Below are 12,483 nucleotides of genomic sequence, written 5' to 3' on the forward strand. Positions count from 1 at the left end.
TTACAAAAGCAAATGAGCAAGACTGAGCATACTCACGTAAATGTCCATACCCTTTTCTTGTAATTTCTTTGTACAAATGGAAATTCTACTCTCATTACACATTTCATTTTAAAAAATCCAAAGACACTAACACGTAAAAGTATGTGATTTAGAATACTAAAACTAGCCAATGTCTAATCTACTTAACATTTCCTCTCTGCAAATCAGCTAAAAAATGTGTATACAAATATATACGTTTACAATGGCTTCAAATGGCCAACATAATAGAAAATATAATCTGAAAGACAAATAGAGTTTAATACCTTTGTAATTTGTACTTAGAAACAAAGGCCTTGGTGCAGTCTTGTTGTATGCACTTGTAGGGCCTCTCTCCTGTGTGAGAGTAGGAGTGAACCTTTAATTTCTCAACACTGTTAAAGGCCTTGTCACACAGTTGGCAAGGAAAGTTTTTTCTTGGTTTGGTTTCACCACGCTTACGTTTCCCTGAAGGGACTTTCTGGGTATCTCTTACTTCTGACAAATCACCAGGAATGACAGTGGCCATCGCAGCCTAAACCAGGCCTTCTTGTTGGACACTTGGGAACTGCCCAACTCCACTAAATGATTTAGCTTTAGGTGGCTTCTCAAGTTTCATGTGGTCGTAAAAGAAAGCAAAAAGGGACTGGAAAAAAAAATAAGAAACAACTAGTTTGTAACTAAATTTAATTTTTAAAAATTTTATTTGCTATGTGATGCTTTTGAATTAAAAAAGAAACCATAAAATGGATTCAGCTGGTCTAATGTAATATCTGTAGGTTTCTTTATATTTGTCAAAATACATATTAATGCATTGCTCAGAATGAACAGTTCACACATCCACTGAAATTCCACCTGACAAATGTTGTACTTAGGGAAAGCAGCAGTGACTTTGGGAGCTCTCAGGAAGCAACAAAACATGACACTAAAAGTGGAATTATAAGCTTCATTTTTTACAAGAGACTGGAGAACATAAATCTGACCTAGAACATAAAAATGTTCCCTCAAATATTTTAATGTCTAAAAATCATTTTAATTTGTGCAAGCTGGCTCTAGTCACACTCTGTATTATAAGACAATATAGAGAGGCAACTGAACACTCTTTTAGGCACCTTGTGAACCCTTAATCCATGGAAGAATACTTAATGCACAGACACCAGAGGCCTGAAAGAGTTGAATGCACCACCCAAAGTGAAAATTTACTCTTTACAGCAGTGTCATCACACGCAGAGGGGTTTCTGAGTCAAGAGTACAAATGGCTTATCTTCATATCAAATATGTATCCCTGAAATGGTAAAACCTTTTGATGTTATATTAGGTGAGGATCATGGCTCCTTGTCATTTGGGGGAAGGATGTGGTTGAAGTAATTTTCCTCACCATTTTCCACATCATAGAAAATGATTCTGTTTGTTGGGCACACTGAGGTTAGAGCCAGTCATCAGGCCTCCCCAAGAGCTAAGGGGATCAGTCTCGGACACACCTGTAACCCGTGTGCAGCACACCAATGGGACTTTTGGCTTGGAGCACAATACCTGTGCAAGGAAACATTATAGAGGTGTTTCAGGTTGTGAAAAGGTGTGTCAGAGTCTCAATTCATTATCGGCGCTTTGAGAAAGAATGAAATGTACATATTGTACGGCAAAGAGTATGTCTGGTTAAACAAAAATTCTTAAATTGATTGAAACCTTTGAAAACTCGTGGACAACAGATAGTAAATATTATCAACTGTATTTCTCAGAGTAAGAAACCAACTCCTCAAAGATCCAAGTGATATAAGAGTTAAACGATTCTTCAAGGATCATGAATGCTAGTCTAGCAATGTACTTTTAAGAGACACAGAAATGATTATACCTGCAACCTCTTTTAAAAAGATCTGATTTTTAAATTGAAAACTGTGGCTAAATGACTGTTATCAACTACTAATCAATTGGATTTTTCATCCTGTTATATATTCAGAAAAAAACGAAAACCAATTTCTTAAATCACTTGTGTTTTGGCATCAGACTGACACTTGCCTTCACAAGCTAGAGGTATGATACTGACTTTCGCAGATTCCAGGTACACCTTTGCAGGAGCTCTAAATTTAACCCACATTTTCGTAAAATTGTGTATATTACAATAGGTCCTATTGTATTTTAATGTAGAGGCTGTTATGAAACAGGCAAGATAGAGCAATTATCCACTCCTTTGATTAAAATGTAAAGCATATGGGTAAGTTAATCATTGTTGGGTTCATGTTTCCTTTCTTCACCAGTAGGGACATACAGGCAAGGCCTTCCTTCACGCCGTTCAAATTGTCTAAGACTCCTTTGCAGTTTAAAAGTGACATTAACACAATTAATGCAACTGACGTTACTAATGCTAACACAATGTGTTCCCTGTGGTTTTAGATTTTCAGAACCTCAAGTACTTGTTTTTTTCCTGTTATATTCTCATTCAAGAGACAGCTTCTCTGCCTCTCTCAGAAATATCTCAACAACTATTCTGCTGTAACCAGTAATGACACTGCAAATTGGTATAAAGCATTCTTCGAAGGCAGGAAAAAAGAGTAATTCTGACTAATTCATTTCCTAACATGATGCTTTTATGCACCTGTTTAGAACACTGTGGGAAATAAGCTGATAAATTTTTCAACTGTAAAATCAACATGGAATGCAAAGTATCTAAATCCTTGAATATAACTAATATTTGAAAATATTTCAAAGACTGGTCATGTGTCATTATTGTGTTATGAGATACAACCATAATGGGCAGAAAATTCAAGTTGAGAAAAATGATAACGTCTAAATTATAGAAAAAAATATATTAAAAGTGCACCATAAAACAATATACAAACTTTTGATTATATTAAAATTGGTGATACTCAATATGGAGTAACAAATGAATTATGTTAGCTTTTGATGTACATACTGAGCAATGAAGAATTGCAGATTTCAAATATTACACTTTTCTAAGACCAGCTGAAATTTTTTCATGGCTAATAATATCTTTTTATCTCAATATATTACAAAAATCAAATTAGTTATAGGTGCATTTAAAACTATAGGATAAATATAAGGTTGTGAGCTCAACATCAAATAAAAGTCCACATTCATAATATGCATATCAATCAAACACTTTAAAGATACATGCATAGAACTGTGGTGATTTTTGTTCAATGCATACCTGATGACAGATGGAAAAAGCCTCAGACCTTGATCTTAGCCAGTCCCATTGACTCTTCGTGGAAGAGAGCGGAATCCAATCCTTCCCATTTTGGCCAATCTATGAAACAAAAAATAAGAATGGACTACACTCTACATGGAATCAGTATGTAAACGATGGAAAATAAAGGATAAAAGAATTGCAATTTCATGGCACATGCTTACATTCCATACTCTGCTGATGAGTCATGCATTAATTTCACCAGTTGCAAATTTTTATTAGTTCTAAGCACATTTACATGACCAAATAAATGCAGAAACAAAAAGTAAAATAGTATTACCTATATAAATGGCATTTTGTGATGCTGAATGACTCCCCACTTCTTTCCCAAATTCAATTTAATTTTTTTTAATCTAACTTGCCTACTGAGAGAAATGGATATTAGGGTTACTATTTGTAAACCAAACTGAATGAAATTTCATTAAGCTTAATAACGTTATGGAAGAGACAAACTCAGTTCTCTCTTGGAGAGAGTGCACCCGGACCCTCACCAAAGAACAGCAGACTCCTGATGAAAGCACCTCATGTGCCCACACTGCACACCTTGTGCAACTTGGGCTTCTCTGAGCTACACTTCTGTCACCTGCAATACCTGCCAATTTATTTCTCAGGATGCTGCAAGGATTGATGAAATGTAGCAATAACTCTGTGCTCTTTAGATTTCAAAAGCATGCAAGGGAAGTTAAATATAGGTTTGCTACAAGAGAAGGGGGTGTCAGGAAGAAAGTATCATTTGGTTTTAAGAGATTATTGTTAAAAAATCTTAAAATATTTTTAAAATGCCTATGATCTTCAGTAAAACTAACACACAGAAAAAAAATCTGTTAATAATTCTTGATTGTACAAGTAAATGTGAAAAGAATGAGGGTCAAAAGGCAGAAAAACCTAGAATTATCTATTACAGAGAGTACAGGGCACAGAGAGATTAGTAAGCTCTGGATATTTTAAAGATGAACGTTCAGAAATCATGATTATAACACCTTGAAAGGGATGATATAAATCAAATAGTTAAAATACAGTAACAAAAGGATTCACAAATGACAGGTTAAATGAAAAGAATTTTACTTAACGTTCTAAACACAAATCTAATTAATTTTCCCTGAAATCAAATTTTCACATACTTTTAATTTGATGATGTGTAAATAAAATATTTAATAGAGGACATTCAAGCATCATTACAAAAATACTAAGGGTACATTTGAAAGCAGCATTATTCTCACAGTTTAAAAGACAAGAAAAATAAAAATTTAGACTCATAAAAGACATTTAAAAAGTTAAAGCAAAAGCTCCATTCTTTTGTAAAGCACAGGACATGCATAAATGGAAGAACTGAATTCTGCACATCATAATTGCAAAACAATAAAATTAACTTTGAAAATACTTACTTGCCCAGGGCACATACTGAATTTTTGGTAGGGTAATTAAGAATATGAAAGCTTGTGTTGTGTATTATGTTATTTTAATAATATAAATACCTTACAAGTGTAGAGTGTTTTCATCTCTATTACCTCCCTGGAATTCAATGGACCTGAGAGGTGGACACATTTATCATCATTGCCATTTTAAGGTGAGAGGCCCACAGAAGCTGAACATCTTGACAGCATATACGTGCTCAAGAAATTCCTATTTGTTATTCTACTGCATTCTAGGTTGGCAAACCAGTTTACAAGTGGATAAATCCTGTCATTGCACTTCAAAGACAAGAATAGGGGACAGTGCCTATTTTCTCTATCAGAGCTGCTAATATGATCCCTAAAAGGAAGCAAATTTAAGATTTAAAAAGCTTCTTTTAATAAAGACAGTTTGCAAAATAAATTTTAAATAATTTAAGTAACAGTTAAAAAATAACTGGTATATCTGTCTGAGTAGATAGTGATTTGGGTAGAAAAAATATTTTAAACCTAAGTTGACTAGTAAACAATAAATTTACATATTTTTTCCTTCCTTTCCCGACCAATACAAATTTTACTGCATCTCAAATACATTCATAAAAATTTTATTTATGCTTACTGTTCAACGGCATTTATAATAAAAATCCTTTAGAGTCAAAAGTATTTCATTATAGTTTAAAATTATGTATCTTGATTTTAAATATTACAATAGTCTACAAATTACCCTGTTACATATTTATAGTCTGAAAAAAATAATAAAGCCATCATTTTCATTCATTTTATCATAAGATATAATTCCAAAGTCACGGTTAATTTCCCTAAATTCAACCTATTTTGAGTTCTTACCAGTGACCAAATAATTCAAAGGCCTGCTAATTATTTCCCAAAGCCAAGGAAACCAGGAACTTGTTAGAGTTCATTATTATTTGGCTTGATATAATAAACATTAAAAAAAATACAGTTTTTGCATTTACGTAATCCTAACTAAAATGTCAACTAAAATTATCTGTGTATTCTCTTTTATAGGATTAAGAAAAACTTTTAAAAAGCATTGTGACTACTATTCTGAAGAGTCTGCAACAAAATTTGTACTCCTTTTAACATATCAAAGATACGTTACTACTTTTCAAATGGTTCAAGTTCTTTCCTTGATCTGAAGAATTTCGAAGCAGGTAGAAAATGTACATATACCCATTTCAAATAGCCCTAAGATGAAATAACACTTCAGAATACCCTTCCAGTTTTTGCTGGTACCAGAACAGATGTTTCCTTCTAGGGCAACTTTGCATACATAAAAACAATAATTAAAGGGAACATTGTGTGTGTGTGCACACACACAGGTCTATCTTCCTATGTTTTACATTCTAAAACAGTGACTCACACAGAAAAATAACAAGCAAAAATGAATCTTACATCAGAAGGTCTATTAAATTCCTATGAGGATGCCGGCTAAAGAAAATGTACTGCAACTGTTTCTACGCTTCAAACGCCACAGTTCTGAGAGTCATTTCTCTAACAGCTGTGAACTTTTACAACACTTACCTGTATCAATAATTCTTTTATATTTAAGTTAAAAGTCAAATATATACTTTGCTAATTAAGGGCAAATGCCATCGATAAACTTTTATTCTCCCTTATGCTAATCATAAAACGCCATTAGTAAACAATTCAGAAAATGTCAACACTTGCTTAAAACATGTTTTTCATATGGAGTACATAGGTAGGCAGCAAAAGGAAACTTACCAGTAGTTAATACTTTAATTTATGTGTATAAAACAGAATAGAGCTTTGAAAAATGTGAAAGAAATTATTAACAAGATAACATAATTGAAGACAGTCAATTTTGAGGTAAGGGCAACAGCATACTTAGAACATTTTTTGATCCTGTATGATAACGTGGAAATTTTTACAGCATTCAATTTCTATAGGTCTGTAAAATCACTTATTAAAGAATAATAAAAGGAAAAAAAATATCTTGCAACTATAAAACCTAAGACAGAATTTAAAATAGACTATAGGCAGCATTGGGGCAGGAGCTGTGTCAGTTTTTTATTCACTGCTGTTTCCCATAAAAGGAAGTAAAATTTTTGCAGAATGAACAAAAATAATTAAAGCAGGGCAAGTGCTTTCCAGCAACAAAATGAACTTAGGCTTGCTCAATCACCATAGTGGACATAAGACAGAATATACATATCTATGTTCAAGCAAAAAATAATACAGCGTGGATACAATTTGGTTCAACAAACTAAATAAGCCACTAGAAAGGTATTTTTGAAACTTAGCAGCTATTTGTAAAGTCGTAGATTAAAACAATAGCAACTGCAATAAAAAGCTGTCTAAAATACTTGTTTCAGAAAAACATTCTGATTGATCTTATTGCTAAGGAATCAATTAGTATATGTAGATAATATCAATTCGGTCCTCATTCCTAATAAAAATTTCTAAAGTGAAAATGTGCCTGGTACCTGTATCCATGCCTGGCATGGAGCAGGAAGAATGGCTGGACGGTTACATGGGGCTGCTGCTGCCTTAAGAGAAGAAGAGAAAGGAGCAGGAGAGCCGACTGAGAAGGAGACATAACAAAGGGCTTGGATGGTGCCTGACTCGCCTAAGTTGTAATTAGGTTCCCAAATAACTCATTTTATACCCGGAATACCGAAAATTACAGTATTTATTTTCCTATAGGAGATGTCATAGTTAACTAAAATTAATTAAAAATAAGGATGCCTTTTTTGAATTACTGTATTTGATATTTTTAACTTTTGAGCAATTTATTAAAATACAGTTCTAGGACAACCCTTTTTTGAAATTTACCATACAGTTTAGCCTTAGTGATATTTAGAAAGCCCCATATTTAATATACACATAATAAAAGCCAACAGAGAAGTGAAGGGAAGTAGCAGACCCATTTGTGGGTTTTTTTTGTTGTTTTTTTGTGAGGAAGATCAGCCCTGAGCTAACATCCATGCCAATCCTCCTCTTTTTGCTGAGGAAGACCAGCCCTGAGCTAACATCTATCGCCAATCCTCCTCCTTTTTTTTTTTTCTCCCCAAAGCCCCAGTAGATAGTTGTAAGTTACAGCTGCACATCCTGCTAGTTGCTGTATGTGGGACGCCGCCTCAGCATGGTTCGACAAGCGGTGGGTCAGTGCGTGCCCGGGATCCGCACCTGGGCCGCCAGTAGCGGAGCGAGAGCACATAACCACTAAGCCACAGGGCCGGCCCTGACCCATTTGTTTTTAAAAACCAATAGGAAAAAGTCAATGAATTCCAAAGTGGAACCAGCAAATTCAATGTCAATTCTCTTATCTGTACAATTAGGATGTTCCGTTTTGGGCCACCTTGAACCTGGGTATGGCTGTTTATTTCGTTTTCTAGAGCACCCAGAGAGAACAAATAGAGAATCTGATGAAGATGGAATATTCAAATACATTTTATCTTACAATTCAGCAATATTTTCCTTGGTTAATTATTTTATGGAGCAAAAATATCATGTTAGGTTAAGAAGTTTTTCTTCTCTTTTAAAAGCTCTCTTTTAATGATCCATAACTTAGAAGTTAGCATTTCATTTTAACTATTGTGTGGGAGATTTTTCCCCATATATTTGTATATTCTTACCAAAGTGAAAAACTAAAAAATATACATGGGTGGTACAGCAGGGTATTTTCATTTTCTTCACATAGAGCAATTAGGCAGTATTTGCAAACAGGAGATGAGAGAGGAATTGTGCAAAAGGGAAGCAATGATGCCCAGGAGAAAGTAAAGAATCACAATTATATCTGCATATAAAGTGAGACCACTTAATCAAAACTTTATTTTTAGAGGTTTTCCCGATTTTGTTTAGTTTTTTGGTATAAAGCATTTCCAAAATATTGGTGCTCTGGCTAGGATTATAAAGTAGGTAACTCATAGGTCAGCTCAATCTGAAAATTGCGTATCTCCCAAACTGTGATGAGTTGTTCATGTTTTTATTACCACTGACCCCTTCAATTCCGGGAGCTTCAACAAAAATGCTTGACACCAACTATAAAAATGTGCACACTGAAGGACCTCGAACATTTGGAGGACATGCTTCCATTCATTTATGGTTAATGCTATTAAAATTACAACTACAGCATCATCTAGGTTTCACGTTTGAACTCTCCAAGCACTCGTACTGATCTGTCTATAAACTCAGATGGGAAGGCAGAAATTGTACACATTAAAACAAAAGTGATGAGGGAAGAAAGTTTTACTTAGTTATAAAAGCTCATGCAGAGAATTAGTTTTAAGCCATCTCAAAGTAAAGTCACTTTAAATATAGGCTTGTGCTATGGAACAATGAGGCATAAATGTTGATAAGGGTGTGCGCAAAATCTTGAGTAGCAGAAACAATGTAATGAAAATAGAACCCACATCCAGGTAAGGCCCTATACGTGCCACTGCTCTGTCTTCCCTAAGTTATGCCCATGTGGCTGTCCAGGACAAAACCACTTCTGGAAACAACCACTTCTCTCTATTCCTCCATCGTTGAATAAACAGAATCAGTTCTAGGCAAAACCGTCAAGTCAGGGGTGGCCACTGACTCCTCCACCTCCAGAGGGCCCGTGCACTTCCCTAGCTGTCACAATTAGAAGAGATTTAGTAATTACATTCCTTGACTGATTTTACTTGCGGAAGAATAAACTGCAGAATTTTACCTCTCTGAGCCTTTTAGCCCTAACACAGACTGTAAAGCTCTTCTTGAAATTACTGTCTCTCCCCTGGGACCATAAATTCATCTACAGGGCAGACTATTATTCATCCTTATAGCCCCAGCACCTGGTCAGTGCCCTGGTACGTAGTAGACATTCGATAAATATGTGCTGAACTTAACTATAGTCCCTTTAAGGAATTTCAGGAATCAAAACAAGCAGGTAAACATGTTTTGGCATTCCTGAAATCTCAAATCAGCTTAAAGCAAGCTCAGAAGACAAACCCCATAGAGGGAAGTTGTTAGTTTGTTTTGGCGGAGGGGTGGAAACTTGGGGAGCATCACAATCACTCGGGAGGTGCCCTCTTTCTGTCAGTGGGTGTTGAAAGCTAGGCAGACTCGGGCACATGCTACTCAGAGGCCCCCAGGTGACTCGACAGGCACAGAGACACACCTGGGCAGCACTCAGTAGGCCTGGATTTCAGAACATTTCTGCTTTCAAATGTTCTATTCCATAGCTCCCTAAGCACAAGTAACCTGTACCGATTATGATTTATCATTTGGAAATAGCCAATGAAGCTTTAAGGAAAAGAAAAAGGAACAGAGTAAAATTCAAGATCTTTAAGGAGGATGTTCTTCAATGTGAAATTAAAATGTGAGGATGATGTTGAAAATAGAGAAAATTTTTGAATGATTACAGATACAAGACAAATCAAAAAGGAGAAAATCTGTGTAAATGTAGTTGGCTAAGTAAAATAAAAAATTTTTTCTTTTTCTGGCCACTTAAAAATAGCTTCATTAAATAAAGTTTTAAAACTGTAATAAAGTAGAAAAAGAAAAAAATCCATAACCCATAACACTAAAAAACCATTAACACCTTTTCATATAAAATAAAAAATATATATTTTTATATAATATATAAAAAATATTTATAATATACAAATGACTAGAAATTTATGCTAACTTGATTTTAATGCTTAATCTCCATAGACTGCTGTGATTAGAGAATTTTAGCCAGATTAATTTATGTTCCTTTTATTTGATTATAAAGCTCTGTTCATGTATATGGGGAGAAGCTGCCAGGCTCTCAGCCTCCGTCCTCCTCTCCCCACGGCTGGGCCTGCGTGCCATTGGTGGAGTTCAGGAGCTTGAGTCCCTTCTCTGCACTTGGCACAGCCGTCTTTGTTTTAACCAGTCTTCCTACCCTAGGGCTGAGGGTCCTGGCCTCTAAACCCCAACCCTGTGTTTGAGGTCCTGCCAACAGACTTACCTGGCACCAAATCCATGTATGCCTGGATTTCCAAGTACCACTATACCTTGATTCTGTGCCACTGAGCTGGATCTACAGGTTGAGAAATCTAGATGCCTGCGTGAGTCCTCTGTTCAACAAGGCTAGCAAATTGCTGTTGTCCCACTAAGTTCCTTATTCTAGCATCTGAGCTATCCCAACAAGCAGAGCTAGCCTCCCTCCCCACCTGCCCATAGTTAATCAGATCCTTCCCGGTAGACAGAAAGAGATGTAGTGGTAACATGGGATAGTCTATCACTCTGAGCAAGATTCACAGAAGGAAGAGCTTAAGAGTTCATCTGTGGGCTATTTGGGGAACATGAACAAACAAGCTTTTACAGCAGCTATGCATTTTGTGCACAAAGTAAGGAAGACTGCTCCTTGCCAGTATTCCAATCCTTCCATTAGACCATAACTATTAATAAAGTCCTGCTGAACACAATACATATTGATAGACCTTAAAATAGTAAGTGGCATGCTTATTATGTGGCATGCTTTTCAAAGCTTTTAATATTATATCTTATATTGTTTAGAAACTGGAATAATTGATCACTTTGAAAGCCATGCCATATAATGATAAAAGCCACCTACCTGAGGCCCTGCTCCAAACTCTAGCAAGGTAACCTTATTAATAGACCATCACAGAATGAAGCATTCTGGGTGCCAAATACGGCCAATGCAGCACCAAGAGGCAACCTAAAAAGAAAAGAAGAGTTAGTTTGGGATTCCAAAAGTCAGACCCAATCTGGTTAATGGCATATGAACCAAACTGTTTTTCATTCATTATCACTTAAACATATTCTTTATACTTTATCTTTATTGGAAAATCTATCTCAAATTCTGTTAGAAACAAATGTGAAACAAAATATTTATAGTACATTGAGAAGTAAACAAATCAATATCCCTGATTTATATATTTTCCCCCGAATCACAATTAAGTTATCTAGATTGTTCATATTTTTATTCGGTAAAATATTATTCCAAGTTTACTGCCATTTCTCCAAATTGCTGCTTATTTTCTTCATTCATACTCTAAACACATCCACTGTTTTCTCTGTAACACGGTTTTCAGAAAAACCTTTTGAGGGCAAAATCCTGCCTGAGGAGTGGTTCCCTCAGGCCATGTGTTCACAGGGAAGGGTATGAACCACAAGCGCCTAAAGGAGAGGCGGAACAAGGAGACAACAACTGCTCAGCTCCTGAGCTAGTCTTTAGGACGAGACCATTGTTCATTTTAAAGTGAATTCGCAGGTGGCAAGTCCATCTTCAACAACATGCAAAGAAAAACCAAAATGTATTTCGAGGTACAGTAGTTCCCCTTATCGGTGGGGGACACGTTCCAAGACCCCCAGTGGATGCCTGAGACCAAGGATAGTACTGAACCCTATGTATACCGTGTTTTTCCCTATACATACATATTTGAGGTGCGGCAGAAAAACTAGCACGAATTTATTTTTCGTTCTCCACAATTTTTTTTTTTTGTGAGGGAGATCAGCCCTGAGCTAACATCCCTGCTAATCCTCCTCTTTTTGCTGAGGGAGACCAGCTCTGAGCTAACATCTATTGCCAATCCTCCTCCTTTTTTTTCCCCCAAAGCCCCAGTAGATAGTTGTATGTCATAGTTGCACATTCTTCTAGTTGCTGTATGTGGGACGCGGCCTCAGCATGGCTGGAGAAGCGGTGCGTCGGTGCGCGCCCAGGATCCGAACCCGGGCCGCCAGTAGCAGAGCTCGCGCACTTAACCGCCAAGCCACCGGGCCGGCCCTGTTCTTCACAATTTCATGGATAGAAGATTCTTTCTTATTCCAGAACTTAAGAACCTCAGCATATGACTTTTTTCTTTCCTTATTAAGTAAGAAATTTTCACCTTTTCACTTAAAGGAAGCACTTCATGGCTTCTCTTGGGCACATCC

General features: G+C 36.0%; 1 protein-coding gene across 4 annotated transcripts in view; it reads right to left on the bottom strand.

Annotated features, from left to right (window-relative positions):
• The window catches only part of PLAG1 (PLAG1 zinc finger), a 52,856-nt gene that overhangs the window by 6,931 nt on the left and 33,442 nt on the right, over positions 1-12,483 (bottom strand). Inside the window, exons 2-4 of one of the 4 annotated variants that reach the window (XM_058528727.1) lie at positions 11,162-11,266; positions 3,182-3,280; positions 303-661 (exon numbers count right to left, since the gene is read on the bottom strand). In XM_058528727.1, the coding sequence (XP_058384710.1) occupies positions 303-544 (242 nt within the window). In that variant the 5' untranslated portion in view covers positions 545-661; positions 3,182-3,280; positions 11,162-11,266. Of the gene's footprint in view, positions 1-302; positions 662-3,181; positions 3,281-11,161; positions 11,267-12,483 lie in introns of those variants that run through there. The other 3 variants (XM_058528726.1, XM_058528728.1, XM_058528729.1) reach the window with 3 other exon arrangements.

The sequence above is a fragment of the Diceros bicornis genome, chromosome 33 (assembly GCF_020826845.1).
Source record: "Diceros bicornis minor isolate mBicDic1 chromosome 33, mDicBic1.mat.cur, whole genome shotgun sequence".
Lineage (NCBI taxonomy): Eukaryota > Metazoa > Chordata > Mammalia > Perissodactyla > Rhinocerotidae > Diceros > Diceros bicornis.